General features: G+C 36.9%; 1 protein-coding gene across 7 annotated transcripts in view; it reads right to left on the bottom strand.

The window, feature by feature from the left end:
- The window catches only part of LOC107048707 (disks large 1 tumor suppressor protein), a 616,903-nt gene that overhangs the window by 177,337 nt on the left and 422,276 nt on the right, over positions 1-17,290 (bottom strand). For 6 of the 7 annotated variants that reach the window (XM_015272036.1, XM_015272039.1, XM_015272037.1 and 3 more), the window contains one exon: positions 9,802-9,984. In XM_015272036.1, the coding sequence (XP_015127522.1) occupies positions 9,802-9,984 (183 nt within the window). Of the gene's footprint in view, positions 1-9,801; positions 9,985-10,751; positions 10,936-17,290 lie in introns of those variants that run through there. The other variant, XM_015272043.1, reaches the window with a different exon arrangement.

Below are 17,290 nucleotides of genomic sequence, written 5' to 3' on the forward strand. Positions count from 1 at the left end.
TTTTTAGTTGCGGGTGCAATAGTCTCAATGGTCAAAGGATCCTTCAAAGGTTTTAAGGATTAAGGAGAACGTTTAGGGTTAACGACAAATGGTTGCAAGGATTAAACGGCCTTTAAAGAGGTGTGGAGTCGAGGGCCAAGTGGTCTTCGAGGTCAAACGACTCTTGGAGACATTAACCCTCTTACCTGACTAAGCTTTTTCTCACGGTCCCCGTGTAGCGCGCGATTCGGCTCTCCCCACTACCGCGCCGAGAAAACAAGTAGAAACAATAATCAGGTTAGAGGGTTAAATAACCCGTTCAATCACTGCTCTAATCTGTTCGACTCTTACAACCATTTGACCGTTAACCCTAAATGAGGGTTAACGGTCCTTCGTTTGACCCTCAAAACCATTTGACCCTCAACTAATAATAGAGGAAAAGTTTGGAAAATAATAGAGTGTGAAGTGTTGTTAAGGGTCAAACGACCCTTAAGGAGGTCTGGAGTCGAGGGCCAAGTGGTCTTGAGGGTCAAACGACCCTTGGAGACATTAACCCTCTTACCTAACTGAGCTTTTTCTCACGGTCCCCGTGTAGCGCGCGATTCGGCTCTCCCCACTACCGCGCCGAGAAAACAAGTAGAAACAATAATCAGGTTAGAGGGTTAAATAACCCGTTCAATCACTGCTCTAATCTGTTCGACCCTTACGACCATTTGACCTTTAACTCTAAACGTTCTCGAGGGTCGTTAGACCCTCAACACCATTTGACCCTCAACCAATAATAGAGGAAAAGTTTGGAAAATAATAGAGGGTGAAGTGTTGTTAAGGGTCATACGACCCTTAAGGAGGTTCGAGAGTTAAGGAGAAGGTTTGGGGTCAAGGGTCAAATGGTCGTAAGGGTCAAACGACCTTTGAGAACGTTTCGAGGAGAGGATAAAATTGTCTTGAGGTACAAATGACCCTTAAAGACGTTTAAAGTGCGTCAAATGACCCTTTCTGATCACTCTTTTCTAACCCATTTGATTCTCGCGACTATTTAAGGATTAAGGGTTCTTAAGGGTTCTAAACGTTCTTAAGGGTCGTTTAACTCTTAAATCCATTTGATCAACAACTAAAAACGAAAAAACAAGACAATTTCCTGATCTCTTCTGAACAATCGTTTCTCCTCGTGATTTATTTCGTTCGCTTACCCCTAAAATCTACATGACCAAAAAATATCATTTTGACGTAAAAAAAATTGTGAACAAAACCCCCAAACAGTCGCTTTCATTTGAAAAACTAGGACGAACTTTTGATAATGATTGTTTTTTCTATAATTAAAAATGCCAGCGGCGAGTTGCGCGGACAATGGTGTCGTCAGTGGGACAAAAACTGACGTTTGCACCTCACCGGGCATAAACTTTTCCACTTCCCCAATGGGATCTATTTTGTCCATCATTCATTGAACGTGCACTGACGATGTAAGTCATGTTTGATGAAAAAATGGCACGCAAATCAGCTTTATGCGCTATAAAAACCCACGCCCTTGAGTTGTACAGGCACTTTTTTACAGGGTGGCTGTGTCTGAGTACACATTGTCCCGTTTCACTTGTAAACTGGAGGCTTTGTACTTTACTTTTATGTTATACACTCGGGAGTATCTTGAGAATTACTTTTATCTTTGTTTTCTACTCGAGAGTCGAGAGGTTTCTGCATGAGGGGGATCAAGAAATTCAATGGAGAAAATTAGATTTTCGGGGATTTTTGAGGTGATGTGGGTGAGGTGGATGCAACAAGACTGAAAATAAGTAATTCAATTAATTCCATTAATAAGATTAATTGAATTACCATGTGAACTAACCAAAAATTGATAACAGTGTGGGCACGCACTTTTACTAGAGAATCAACAAACATTGAATTCCAGAAATTCACACTTTAAAGTGTTTTCTAGAAGGCATTTAATTTTAATTATGATTAAAATCTTATTGAGTGAGCATTGGAATTAGAACATGAGCAAATCATTTATTGTAATATGAAAATTTAAAATCGAGACATATGATTCTCATCGGTCGTATTGCTTTTCGCAATGAGAATAATTATAAACAATTAATTGAAAAAAGGAATATCGATTGGGGGAAATCATCAGACTTGATTATTTCTCTGTAGCCTGTCAATGATTTTCTACGCATTCGACAGATATTTTCCACATTTTGGTGAAAGGCGTCAAGTAACCCCGAAAATTGCACTCTGATTCGACCAAAATCAGAATGGAAGAAATAATCCTCCGAATGCCCCTCAACCTTCAACATTCATCGGATGTTTCCCTCAAGTTTTGCTGCATATCAACAATCGGGATAAGTTTTGCAAAAAAATTGTTGAAAATAAAAATATCAGCAGAGCTTTTTTTCAATTTTTGAAAACAAAAATCCAAAAATATCATGATTACAAAAACGATTGAGTCTTTCGTGAAAAATCGATTCAAATCCAGTTTATAGTGACGAACCACACCTTGAACAGCCCCTAGATAGTCGCAACAGCCCTCGAATAACCCGGAAGATCCTGAAATGCGATAATAAACCCCAAGCAATCTGGGGCGCCTCCTTAACCCAAACAACCCGTAACCCGATGAAAACCGTTTCTGTAACGACTCCAGATGTGGTACTAACCAGCGTGAATATTTGATTGACTCAGGAAGGTCCCCGTTTCCATAAATCATCAACAGTCGTGACTGATGGGTGAGATAAGACCCTTGTGGCTACACAAATTATCTCGAGTAAGAAACATTTCCCTCATTTTTCAATTCGAAAATACGATTTTTATCCTCAAATCTGGATCTAAAATCCTTCAACTGTTTTTCTGTAGATGATGGGGCAAAATAGGTGGTCCTTTTTTGAACATTTCACATGAAATTTTCCTGTCTCTTTAACAATAAAACAAGAAATTTTCAATGTTTTTGGACTTTTGAAATTTGAGAACAATTTTTTTAAAATTAAAACGTTTTAATCAAACCATTTTAGATTTGAATTTTTCTTATTTTGAGTATAAAACCGAATAGAAATAATTTATGAATTCATGATTCTGATAGATCTTCAGATCCTCATCAAGTTGAATAATTAATTTTGAATTCTAATTTTTTTCATTTTAATGAAAAATTGATTGAGTGATTTTTGGATACTATAGACTTTCTGACCCCTATCATCCCCGTGACCTTTCGATTTTGCAAATCAGAGAAAACAATTTTCAATTAAAAAATGTGTGAATTCAAATTTTTTTAATTAGACTTTTTGATTATTAACGAAAGCAAGCAGGGGACAGCGAGCATATGATAGCGCGCCATATGACAGTTATCATGTTACTGACAACTTGTGAGTGATGTCTTTTTTTTTCGGCATGAATACATTGATGGCGGACTTCCGAATGGTCCAAAATATTATAAACATTTATAGCTTCAGAACACTAACTAGCGGAAAAATTTTCAGATGGTTACTGCCACCTTCATGGGCCCTATTAAAATTCTAATGTTTTGAATACGTCGTATGAGCGGGTATACATATTTTCTGTGCAAATTTCAAGTCGATATATCGATTTTTGCACAAGATAGTGTTTACATAGTTTCTTTTTATGAAAAAAACGGAAAAACGGGAATATCTCGAAAACTTTGTATGAACGGGTATATAGGTTTTAATTGATTTAAATAGAAGGCGTCGGAACGAATGTTTTGAAAAAAGGAAAAGTGAAATCGGTTGCGTAGTTTTGAAGATATTCCATATAAAAGATTCTCAGAAAAAACCGAATTTCTCCGAAACTACTGATGCGGTTGAACCCATCTTCAAACGAAACATTATTATCATAATAGGGAGATTCTGTCCAAATTTCAAGTTGATATCTCGATTTATGCACAAGCTAGTGTTTACAAAGTTTCTTTTTATGAAAAAAACGGAAAAACGGGAATATCTCGAAAACTTTGTATGAACGGGGATATATGTTTTAATTGATTTAGATAGAAGGCGTCGGAATGAATATTTTGAAAGAAAATAAATCGAAATCGGTCCACTAGTTTTGAAGATATTCGTGGAAAACGATTTAAGAATTAATCGCTTTTTATAAAAAAATATTAGCTTCATCTGGCTGAAATTTTGCATAGAGCTAGTCTTTATTAGGACCTTTAATCTGACAAAATTTCCGATTTTTTGGAATTACTTTAGCCACTGAATTACTCAATTTTCTAAAAATTGACCACCGGGAAGGTGGCGGTGGACGTGGTCACATACGGACATTTCTACATAATTTCTACATAAAACAGACGATTCTACATAATGTTCAATAAAAATTAGAGAATGTGAAAATCGAAGGATTGCAATGCCATCCATTCGGAAGCAAAAATGAAGTCAATTAATTTTTGGCTTATGTTGCTATTTTAATGCTCATTATCCTCGTGGACTTTTAAATTTTAGAATTCGAGAAAACAAAAATTTCAATGATAAATTTTCGAATAAAATTCTTTTCAAGTTTGGATTTTTTAATTGTACTAAAATTTATTTTAGAAAAAAAATTGGTAAAAAATAAATTATCAACGTCGAATAATTGTCGGTTCTTATGGCCCTCAGACCAATTTTCATGAATATCATTTCGCAATTTTCAGAATTACTCGGCAATATATTAAGCATAAACACTATTCACTCAACTGTATGACGTGCGTGACCCTCGTGACCCTAACTTTGTAAAGAGTTTTTATTGTTTCAGGTCATGAGAAAACATTGAAAAGAATTTTGATAGATCATAGAAACTGTTTGACCCTCGCGACTGTCACGATCCTCAGCCAATACTCCCGCCGAATTTTCAATTCCACAATTTTCAAAATTACTCTGCAACATATTCAGCATGACCACTACTCACTCGACTTTATTTCCCTCCACATCATAAATAATTGCCGCTATCTGTCGGATCAATACGATTTAGTAAAACTACCGCGCAATGACCGTAGGGATCGGCTCGATAATCCCTCTCAAAAAAATTACAAAATGAAATTGATAAAATCCCCGAATACTTCCAGTCCCCCCGCAAATGAATTGTCACCCGTTAAATCGTCGACTTGACAGCTGATCACGTCTGAACATGAGCATCATGAGGCTTCACTCGGTATCACCACGTGTCCACTAATCACAAAAACACGAAACTAAATATTCGAAACAATTCCGCTAGTCCGATGTGTGTCGCAGTGTAGCAGCAGTGCAGGTAGACTGTTGCACGTGTCTCGTTGGCCCGGTGACTGTACCGGTGACGCAGAGGCCTTATTTATTACTCCCACTCTCGAGGGTTTAAACGAATGTGCTGCCATCGGAAAACCCCCGAAAACGTTCGTATTGTCGAAAATGTTTGGCTTATTAGGGATTCAGGGGCGAGCGGAAAACAAGCAGACAATGGCATTGTTTTTATAAATGAGAATAGTAATTGTTGCGAATAAATTAGCAATTTGCTTCCGAATGGGTTCTCTTTTTTTGATTATTATTTTACTGTTCTCTTCTTCTATTTTTTCACGTCGTAGTACTATCATCAATTGAAATGTCCTCAAAATTATTTCGTTCTGTCAAATAATTTTACATGCAGACCCTTTCAAGACTCGAATTCGTTAGAAAATTCGTTTGAAGTTCTACTGAACTGTTCTATTCGTTTTTGGCCGATTCTATTGAAATGTGCAATAGAAAATATTCAGTAGAAAAAGTCAATAGAATTAAATTTTTCTAAACAACTTATTTTATTGAGATATTTTCTATAGAATTTCCTCGGCTCACATTTTCTAAGTATTTTCGTTTGATTTTCTTGATGAGAAGAAAATAAAAATAGAATGAAAAAAACTTGGAAAATTCGAGTTGAGCAAATTCTATACAAAATATATGAAAAGAATTAATTATATAGAAAAAACGAATTCTGTTGACTTTTTCTATTAAATGTTTTCTACTGAACATGTCAACAGAATCAGCCAAAAACTAATAGAAAGTTTGATAGAAATTCAATAGAATTTTCTAACGATTTCGATAGGTTTTTCTATTAAATTTTTTCGTGCGTGTAATCAAGGTTCAATCAAGGTTTAATCAGTGTACAGCCGGGATTTAATCAGGTTTTATTCAGGATTTAGCCAGAGTTTAACCCAGGTTCTGTCAAAAGTTAATCGGGACCATGAATCAATATGAATAAGTATTCAACATAATAGACTGGTACCTGAGTTTAATAGAGATAGAGATTTTTTGATATAAAAAACTCGTGAAGGTATTGTGTAACTTGAGAAGCAATGATGCTGTTCTCAACATTTTTCAACTTGATTAAGAAGGCATTGAAATATACTTTTCAAGGCCGGATTTGATTGCTATTACTGACGATTCTTTCAGTAATCATGAAAAAACCGATTTTCTCTTTCAAATCGCATAAACAATGAGCTGTAACTCAACAACGAATTGTGCGTCCCCCATCATATTCTGATAGAATCAAGAGGGATTGTTATCAATTTTCTGAGCCACGACTAATTCCATTTTGATGACAATTTTTTGAGTAATCGTTAAAAAATAGATTTTTGGATAAATATCAACTTTTTCGAATCTGTATGAAAAATTGAGTTTTAATTGGCATTAATGAATTGAGCTTATCAAAGTCCATATACATGAAAAAATGCATGAAATTCGATTGAGCCCTTATAAGAAAATTTAGAAAGAAATTAATGAAAAGCCCACATACATACATATTTAGTTACCCTAACACAAAAGAATGGAAACTTAACTTTGAGCGATTACAAATTTTTTATTCGGAAGCAGAACTCCCTGGTATCAGAAAAAAATACCAGCATAAACTCTCTTCCAAAACCAAAATCCCCACAATTAACAAAATCAACGACTGAATTACTGAGAAATCTTCTCATCACCAAAATTTCATTCTCTAACAAGAAATCTTAAAATTGTTTCCTGAACTCACCTATTTTCAAACTATTCCTTCAATCATAAAAAAGAAAGAAATACGACCTCTCTATGAAAACAAAGTAATTGAAATCTATTAAATTTCAATTATTTCCTAGAATATTAACCCCCTCCGGAAACTCATAAATAAAATACTGTGAAACGATTTTTCGATTATATTTCAGTCCTATTTCTCTTGCAAGGCATGCCTTCACGTTTTAGACTCAATACAGGTCGCGGAATAACGACTCTTTGTTTGATAAGCAGAGTTGATAAAAAAAACATTGTGTAAGTCACGTTCGACGATACGGGTTATTAAACGTGTGCGACAACTCGGAGTTATTTTCCGTTCTACCAACGGCCGAATTCCATTCTACGATACTTCGAACCGCGGAGAGTTGTGATGGTCGGTAAGAAAGCGTGCGAGCTTTTGGAGAGAGTTTGGGGTTTTTACCGACGCTGAGGGTGTCTCTGGTGGTTGATGCGGCCGCTAGACTGCGCTGACAGGCGATTCTGCTGCGCTTGCGCCGGGAAGGGGGCGGATAAACTCGATAGTTGTGCCGGGGGAGGGGAATTGATGAGAATAAGGTGACTGGAGGATCCTATTTACTAAAGATGAAAGAAACGTGAAGTTGTTTTAAATCGAAATATCTTGAAATTGCCTGACCGCTAATCCTTAATTCTGATTGTTCAATATGTGACACGAAGTTATTCACAAAAAAAAAACACGCGGCATTTTCAAATTCTTCAGTGACATAATTTCAAATTCTTCAGTGGTAAATCTTTTTTTCACGATATATATATATATATATATATATATATATATATATATATATATATATATTTCACATGTATATATATTATCGGTGAAATTAATAAATTCTGTCCTTTTTGTGGAGGCCGATTATTTTAAAAAATTGAAGATAATTAATTGAAAATGATAATTTTTTTATAGATTCTTTTACTGTACTTCGCTATTCACTTCAATCATTAGTCGAATTCTCTTTGATTCATTATCAATATTTATAAGGTATTCATGAGAAAATGAAATTAAATGAATTCCATTTTTTCATTTCAATACATGAACAGCCCAGCGCGCGCGAGAGCGCGCGCATAGATCTTATGTAATGAACATTATTGATAATTTGTTCGAGTTAGTTTCAAAGCAACAAGTGTTGGATTCGATTAACGAAACTGAAAATACCAAGAGAATGGAAATTCCAACCGGCAGTAGGAATTTTTACATTTCTCCTAATTCTAGAGGCCAATACGCGGTGCTCAGAAATTTTACCATTTAAAACTGAAGTAAACTACAAATTTTCACTATATTGCCAACGCTTCAAGTAGTATATCCACTCCTTATCAGGGAAATTTATTAATTTCCGTTTACACAACGCAAAACATATGAAAACCTTTCTTCATGGAGGCAGATTCATTGCTTGAAATAACTGATTGAAGATAAAACCATACGTCCACTTCTCATCAGCGTAATTTATTAATTTTCATCTACAAAATGCAAAACATATGAAAACCATTATCATCCATTTTCATGGAGATTCACTGCTTGGAATAACTGATCGAAGATAAAACCATGTAATAATTCAAGGATAATTAAATTAATTTTCATTGTTCGTTATGCCCTACCTATTCACAGAAAAATATTTTGACTTCAAAATTCCAAAAAAACTTCGGGAACTTTAGGAAACTGAAAATAGTCGATTGAGTCGACATTAATTGTCAGCTGTTGGTATTGTCAAATATGACTGATAATTCTGTCTACAGTAGACTCTCGTTATAGTCGCACTCACGGGGCTGTAGGGGCAGCCAATTCTGAGAATGGGACTGTATTTCTCTTCCCCCACCAGGCGCTCACGGTAAACCTAAATTCCGGGAATCGGGAGCGATAAGAGAATAAATTTTACTCCAATTATTTTTCTCTTCAATTTGCATTGAACATTTTTATTAAATATAAAAATTATTTTCATTAAACACTTTTATTAAATTAACAAAATGAATTGCATTGTTCAATACATTCCAAAATTTATTCACTTCATTCAAATAAAAAGCAGGATTATGCACCACTGCAAAGACCCTCTCTTCGTGACAGTCAAGAGTGAACTGAATTTCTCTCTCGCAAATTCATTTTTCCTAAATTTTATTTCCCGAATTTCTTAGAAATGCAAAACAAAGCCCATTCCAAGAAAACACAGGGGCATTTAAATCCACACCTCGGAGGTGGTACGGAGTGGGGGAAGCGCTCGAGCTCGAAAAAATCGATATGAGGGGAATGCGACTATAACGAATGCGACTATAACGAGAGTCTACTGTATATATGTCTCTTCAAGCCACAAATTTCATCCGATTTCAATGCCCTCGGGCTAAATTGGTTCGTTGGGATATTTCCCACCAAGTTCGGACAATTGTCTTCGTCGGGAAAAGGTGGAATCAAGGAAAATATTGATTGAAACGGTAATTACGGAATAATCTCGATTATTTCCTCCATTCTGATTTCGACCAATCAGAGTGCACAGACACATTTCGTACTGATGATTTCCCCGACGCCGGGCCTGTCAATTATTTTCTACGAATTCGACAGATATTCCCCACATTTTAGTGAAGTATGTCACGTAAACCCGAACATCGCACGCTGATCAGCCAAAATCAGAATGGAAGAAATAATCCTTCGAATCGCCCTTGACCTTCAAAATTCATCGGATGTTTTCCTCAAGTTTTCCTGCATATCAACGATCGGGATAAGTTTTACAATAAAACAACACGAGCTGCAAGCTCTGGGTTTAAATCAGAAAATATTTGACGATTCGAAGGTCTAGGGAAAGAGTTCTAGAAAAAAAACATCGGCAAATGGAATTCAGGTTTTCCGTCTTTCGTAGGCACTTACCTTATTGAGCATCTCGTGCTTGTCTTGAATATGCTGGCTGCCATCAGCATGAAGAACTCTCTCCACGGAATTGGGTCTAGGAACCCCATCAAGCTGGACAGCATCTTTCAACAGCGGCGGCGATGGTGGAGGAGGAAGATGATCCTCTACCCCTCTTGTAGCATCTCTTGGGTAATATATTTTCTGTAAAAAAAATATTCAATTTTATCATGATATAATTATAAATGCCAAAAATCAGGAAATTTTTCTCATTCAAGAAACTATAGCTGAGACCGGAGCAAAACATAACACCAGGGAAAATGACTACTTATCACAATTCAGATTTAAAACTTTTTTTGTTTTAGTTCAAGGTCAAATGGTACTGAGGGTGAAACGTCTCTTGTTGATGTTCAGGATCAAGGGTCAAATAATCCTTTGTGCTCTAATGCGTTTGACCCTTAAAATCATTTGACCCTCAAATAGTAATTTTTCCTTATGTTTGATTTCGTAACATTCAGGAAAATTTCTGTTTTCAACTGAAGGTCAAATGACCCATAATGACCCTCCGGGCTAAGGACGGAATGGTCGTGAGGGTCAAACGGTTCATAATGATGTGTGAAGTTGAGGATCCAATCGTTTTAAAGGGTACATGGCCCTTGAAGACACAGAGGGTCAAGGGTCAAATAACCTAGTTGACCCTTGAGTTGTAACTCTTTTGCGGCTTGATACTATTTACCCTAGATCGTAAAATAAGGGTTATTGGTTTTAAATTAAGGGTTGTTGGACCCACAATATTACTTGATTCCTAACCCTAAACGTTCTCAAGCGTCGTTGGACCCTCTAACAATAAAAAAAATCATTTTATATTATGCTAGATACTCGGAAAACATTAAATAAAATAACCTTGATATTCTTCAGAAAATTATATATATACTTTTCAATTCTTCTTTCAATGAAAAACCACCAACTACCTTAAACTGCATTTTCTTCGTGGACAAATGGCCGGCAACCCTCGAGGGTAAAAAAAATATCATCATCGTGATCCCCCGAAACACCCCTATTCCATCGCAATCCGTCTCGTAAACTGATCACAACAACAACACACCCGGACAGTTCAATAACGAATGGAGGATCTGACGTCCCTAGACTCTAATCCCCTCTAAATCCAAGATTGATCGAACACTGAAACGGCTTCAGCTGAAGAACCCGCGTGAAAGTGAATCAACAGCCGGATGAACTATCCAGATATATTCCACCTAACCTTCGCGTGAATGGACTGTTATACTTAGCCAGTGCCTCGAGTTAACTCGACTAAGGCAGAACATTACAAAGAGTAAAATAAACAAATGGAGCCTTGAATTGTTCAACTATAGACTGTGTGGGGTTATTAGGAATTTTTGGCCAATTGCCCTGGATCATGAATTAACCGCTAATGCCTTTTTCTAAGTATAGATCCAACAATAATAAGCAAATTTTACCGGTGTTTTAGGTACTATAGTTGAGGGGAGGAATTATTTCCATGTCCGAAAATATAATTGTGAGGATATGGACACTTGTGAGGTTCTGACCCTTATGACCCTCGTCTCTATTTTATGTTTTAATTTCATATCGTAAGAAGTCGATTCAGAATTTCATATTATAGGGTCATGAGGGTCAGAATTTCCATTGAGAAATTCCATTTTGAGGTTCTGACCCTTATGACACTCATCAGGTTTTTGTGTTTTAATTTCATATGGCAAGAAATCGATGTAGAATTTCATTTTACAGGATTATGCGGGTTCTAGTCGCCAGTGAAAGACTCCACCCTGAGGTTCTCATAGATGAGGTCCTGAGCCTTATCACCCTCATCACTATTCTGTGTTTCAATTTCATGTTGTGAGAAGTCGATTTAGAATTTCATATTATAGGGTTTAGAGGGTTAGAATCACCACTGAAAGTCTCCATGCGGGAGTCCTCACATATGAGGTCCTAACCCTTATGACCCTTATCACCATTTTGTGTTTCAATTTCATATCATAGGGGAAGACGAACAACTTTCATCTGAAACATTTTATGTCATTTTATGTCTTATCGTGTGCATGAAAAAACTATTTTTCGTGGGAAATTGAGATAAAATTGTTTATAACAAATCATTGCCCACTAAAGTGGGAAAAACACTAATAAATTCGAATTACTCGCCCCCGAAAACATAAGTTTCGATCATAAAATTTTGCCGCTCTTCCATGTCCACTGTATTCATTTATCCATTAAAATACAAGTTATATTTATTTCAAGTTTTATTTTAGTTGTGTTTAGATTTGAAGAAACATTTAATAGATGATTTTTAAAAAATTCTACTTTTTTTTCAAATTAATAATTTACATGCATCCTCTCAGCGTGGCTGAACTGAAGTATTATAGTTGTTCACAATTTTACAAGCTACAATTTTGTTTATTTATTTAGTGATGTTTCAATTTAATCTCCATGTATTTTCATTCCAATAAATGTGGACGTCCACATAAAAAGGGAACACTTTGTCGATTCTAGTTTCCGAAATATTCACGTTTTTATGTCAGCGTTATATCCGGAGACCTTGCTAAGCGTCGTAGGGCAACATTGGAATTTTTGTGAACATCGGATATTTTGATTTAAAACCCGGATATAACTAATTTCAATTCTTACAAAACGAAGAGTACTAGACTCGTATTCGTTTTGAGTTTTATTTTTATTTTAGGACGACGCTAGATTTTGGTTCCTTTTGCTTGGATTAGAAAATGATTTTTTTTTTTAATATTCCGGCTCTTTCTGCCCTCTGATTGGCTAATCGGCCCTATCCAACCCTATGCATACGGCTGTGGATTCTACACTGTACCAGGAAACCCATGCCGGTACAGGCGGTCACTATATTAGCGACCTCCCGCTCGGCGGAGCCGCCGGTTGAAAAACTCGGTTCCACGGGGAATTGAACTCACAACCTTTCGCACACTAGGCTCGCACCTAGCCGCTTCGGCCACCGACGTCGGTAGAAAATAAATTAATTTTGGAAAATTATTTGGATTCATTTAGGAACTAATAGCATGAAGGATTTTAGCGTTGATAAGGATTATTGCCAAGAAATTATTAAAACACTTGATTTTCAAAAAGTAACCCGATTAGAATTTATTATTGATTCTATTTGATTTTACAACAAGAGTGAACAAGAATGTTATTTTTAGATGATTCTAGTTCAACATTAGAAAGATTTCTATTCTTATTCTGAAGAAAACAAGTTTGCTTCTAAATATGATTTATGTCGCGCCGTGCAATAAGTCGAGTTTATCGCACGCTGCGCTTCGCGCAGCTTGCTCGAAACTCGACTTCTGCACGACTTGACATAAAATATTATAGAGCACTCGGTAATAAATTTCGTTTTCAACGAATGTGTGTACAGACCTCGCCTTCGGCTCGGTCTGTAAACTACACATTCGTTGAAAACGAAATTTGTGCCCTTGTACTCTAATGTACTATAAACTGGAAAATTTTTGAGTTCGATTTTTAGATGAATTTTTGTTGGTGTGGATTCTTCAACTTAGTACTTGGTGATAACTCAACCCTTTAATCACCTTATCCAGCGGCTGCTGTGACACCTTTAATTATCAGGGTTCTATAAGTCTCTGTAGTTATCTTCTTCCATTGTCACTTGAAATAGTTCTTATATTTGCAAAAAGTCTTCAAAAGTCTTTTGTCTTCAAAAAACAAATCTTGAGTTCGTTTCCTACTAGTCACGACAAAACACTAATTTCGATTTAAGGCTGCGGTTTGCCCACTCGGTTTTAAACACTATATCACCTCTTTTGCGTAAGGTCACCAAAAATAAAAATAAAACTCCATCTTTCTATTGGAGTGTAGACCGAAAGACCGATTTCGCGGATTGAAGCTAATTGATTGTTCTATGGAGTGGAGAACGACTGCCTTTTTTCAAAATTTTTAGAAGCCGTTTGGTTGAAGATTTTCGTGAATTTTAGAGGTGAGGAGTTTATAAAAATGGCGGGTTCATCAGTTGCGCGGCCGGTCAGTGACCGGGGCTTTGTTCTTTTTCTTTTTGGTGACTCTACGTGGAGGTTTTAGCCGTTGCCAAACGGCTGACTTCTTAGTTTCGACATTGAATGATTTCGGAAGGGAATTGTGAAATGTCAATGCGCTTTCAATTTTTTTCTTTTCCGGGGTAGAATGACCCGTATGCATTCCAACGAGTTCATGTAACTCTTATATTCAAGTTTGATTTCGTTTCTATTGAAAATTCTTCTGGAGAAATGAAAATTATTTTGGATATAACATTCCGCAACTCCCATTTGCACCAATGTTAAATTGTTTTTTCTATCTTCTCCAACGACGTCATTTTTGACCTTATGAAGATCATTTTGGGCTCAAAATGTGCGGAATGTTATCAATATTATCAGAGTATACATAACACCATATCGACAAAGTGGTTCGTTTTCATACGGACGTCCACAAATATATAAATATATATATTTATGATATTTTTTTTATAATTAAGATTTGGTTCACTCCGGTTATCCTCCTTGGAACATCAAATATGCTATTCATCACTTGTGCGTAAAGTGAAATTTTACGCACGTTCTGCGAAAAATCTTACTTTTCATACATCGTGATGAAAAATAGGGTTCGACCTCCAAGGGATCAAAAAACACTTTTACGCACTAGTATCGAAATATACTATTATAACCTATTATGTCATCTAAAAGGGAGTCACTCAGAGGATTCTGACCCTATTAGACCATTGTAATTTTTAAGCCAAGCTAAATTGGAAAAAATATTCTATCCGTAGAAGTCGTGACTAGCATACAGATTTACTTCGGTGTTGACGCAGTTTAGCTTACGTAATCTTCATGCTTTATAGTAGGAAATTATGTTTTACGGATCGATAAAATTATATTATTCTTAAAAAAGAAATATATTGCGCTCTTGAGAACCTGCCTGAGTGCAAATTTACCTGAGGTTTCTCCATCTTACATCAAATACAGATTGGTCAACATGTTGTGATTGGAATTTCGGAGCAGGATGCAGCAAGTATCGTAGGAGAGTACCAGGATCCAATGCTGCCCAGTCAATTCTAATCCTATCCTGATCAGTCAGACAATCACTGAAACCAGATTGGATCCTAGCATTCCGATAAGGCTTGCATTCCAGCAAGTGGTTCATTGCTGATCGCAAATTGATCAGGCCCAGGTTTTATTGATCAGTCTCTTACCTGTACCTGATTTCCGAAGGGTCCCAGCAGGAAACCCTCAGTTTTGCTATTTGGCTGTATTCTCATAATGTACGAATGCGATGAAATAATTGAAAAGAAATCTTTTTTAGCTATTGCAACCACTACCTCTGAACGGCAACATCGCTAAAGTCGATTTGTCAGGTGATTCTGATCTACCTCATTGCATGCTATCTAATTTTGCGGGGTGGGGTACACAGGAGATACCGCCAGATTATGCCCTACGATTCATGTCTTTGGTAATTCCGACTCATTAATTGTCCAGAGAATATGACCTACCAAGTAGAAAGAACGAGTTTGACGCAGTTGGCTGGATGAACAAGAGTTATGTGCTTCCTGTATGAAATTATATTATTTGTGAAAGGGTGCAATGGGATGAGTCCATTCGTTTTTTTTTATGTCCAATTAGGGCATCTTGGCAATATCGGATCGGGAGCCGATCTTATATGGAGCATCTGAGTAGGAGGGTGAGATCTTAGCAAGCGATGGGTTGGTGAGAGAGTAAGTCAAGATTGGGCCAATGCTGACCCAATCTCCATAGCTAGTCCCAACATAACATTGTCAGTCCAATGTAGATAAGTAGGTCCAATGTAGCCGACATTGATAGTCAGGACTACCCTAATATTGGCAGCCGATGCCAATAGCTCAATGATGTTAGCCAGTACTAGCCGGATATTGGCAAGCAATATTGGTTCAATGTTGACAACCGGCAGTGGCCTAATCTTGGCAACCAGTTTTCGTTCAACGTTGGCCGCCAGTATTAATCTAATATTACTTATCAACATTGCTTCAAAGTCGGCAGCCATTACTAGCCTAATATTGACTGCCAACGTCGGTCAGCAGTATTAGTCTAACGTTGGCAAAAGGTGTTCGTTCAACTCTCGTCGCCAGAATCAATCTCTCTACCAAAGTCGATCCAACGTCGGCAGCTAGTACTATCCTAACATTGATAACCAACGTCAATGTTCTCAGTCCAAAGTTGGTCAGGAGAATCAGCCTAACTTAGAAACCAATTTTGGCCCAATGTTGGCAGTCAGTACTAGCTCAAGTCAGGGCGTATACTCATATGAAATTCTTTGTGTTTCTCAACGATATTAGTCCTTCAAGTATGGACTACGCAATGGAACCAATAAGGGACTGAAGATTGTGATAGATGGAAAGAATCTTGAGCGGCTGTATCCTGGATACAGCAGTGAATCTTAATGTGAGTCAGTCTCTACATAGACGTCTCCATGTTAAGTCTGAGTATTTTTCAATCACCACTGAATACAGCAACTTTCCGAGGTTTTTCGAATTTTCTAAAAAACCGGAGAATTTTCTCGAATTTCAAGAAATGCTGCTGGCCGTTAGGAATAACTCCATGAATGAGCCCCAACATGAAATTAAAGACCTATTTACATAAAAAAATTGAATTGACTCATTTTGTTGTACTCATTCTCATAGATGTGACAAACAAAAATCATGAAAAAAGTTGTCAATGAAGATATTTGTTCCTAGGGGGATAGTGGCGGTCCAGTAGTCCAAGGAAACATTGCATACGGTGTCTTGTCATCATACAATGTCTTGTAATCAAGATACATGATTACAGGGTGACAGTGGCAGTCCAATAGTTGGAGAGAATATCGTTTACGGCATACTTAGCGCTGGTGTGTGTACTCCAGGAGGACCGATGATTTTCATGAAAGTCTTCTCTCATTTAGATTTCATTCTGAATGCTATGAATGATTCAACCAGTCAAGTAGAATACTGAAAATAACATCCGCGTTTTGCCAAGTGGTCACTTGTTAGAAGACAATTAGAGAATGTAAGAATTGTAAATCGTATGTGGTGACTACGTTCACACAACACCTCTGTCACACACATACACATACAAACAATTTTCATTCCCCAAGGACCTTTTCCAGAATGTTCTAGGAACATTCCTCTCTCTCTCTCGTACAGAAAATTATAATCCTAATTATTGTCTTTCCCTTGGGAACATTCAGAAATTTCGTACAACTCATAAAACCATAAACCTTTCATTCCTCGATCTTAATGACCTATTTATGATACAATTCCACATCATCACCTGGTGTCCTTGTTAATCCCTCGTCCGCCTAGCTGGTGCCTGTGACGTAATGATGGATCCGAAAATTTCCCTGTCGGGACTGCCAAGTCAATCAATCAGAAGACAGGATTTCACTCATTCCTTCTCCGTTTCCCTGACCGATCACAATCCAGCACCAAAACCTCACTGCCCTTAAATACCCGAACACTTGCAAC

Source organism: Diachasma alloeum, unplaced genomic scaffold, assembly GCF_001412515.2.
Source record: "Diachasma alloeum isolate Michigan unplaced genomic scaffold, Dall2.0 Dall_scaffold_00196, whole genome shotgun sequence".
NCBI classification, from domain to species: Eukaryota; Metazoa; Arthropoda; class Insecta; order Hymenoptera; family Braconidae; genus Diachasma; species Diachasma alloeum.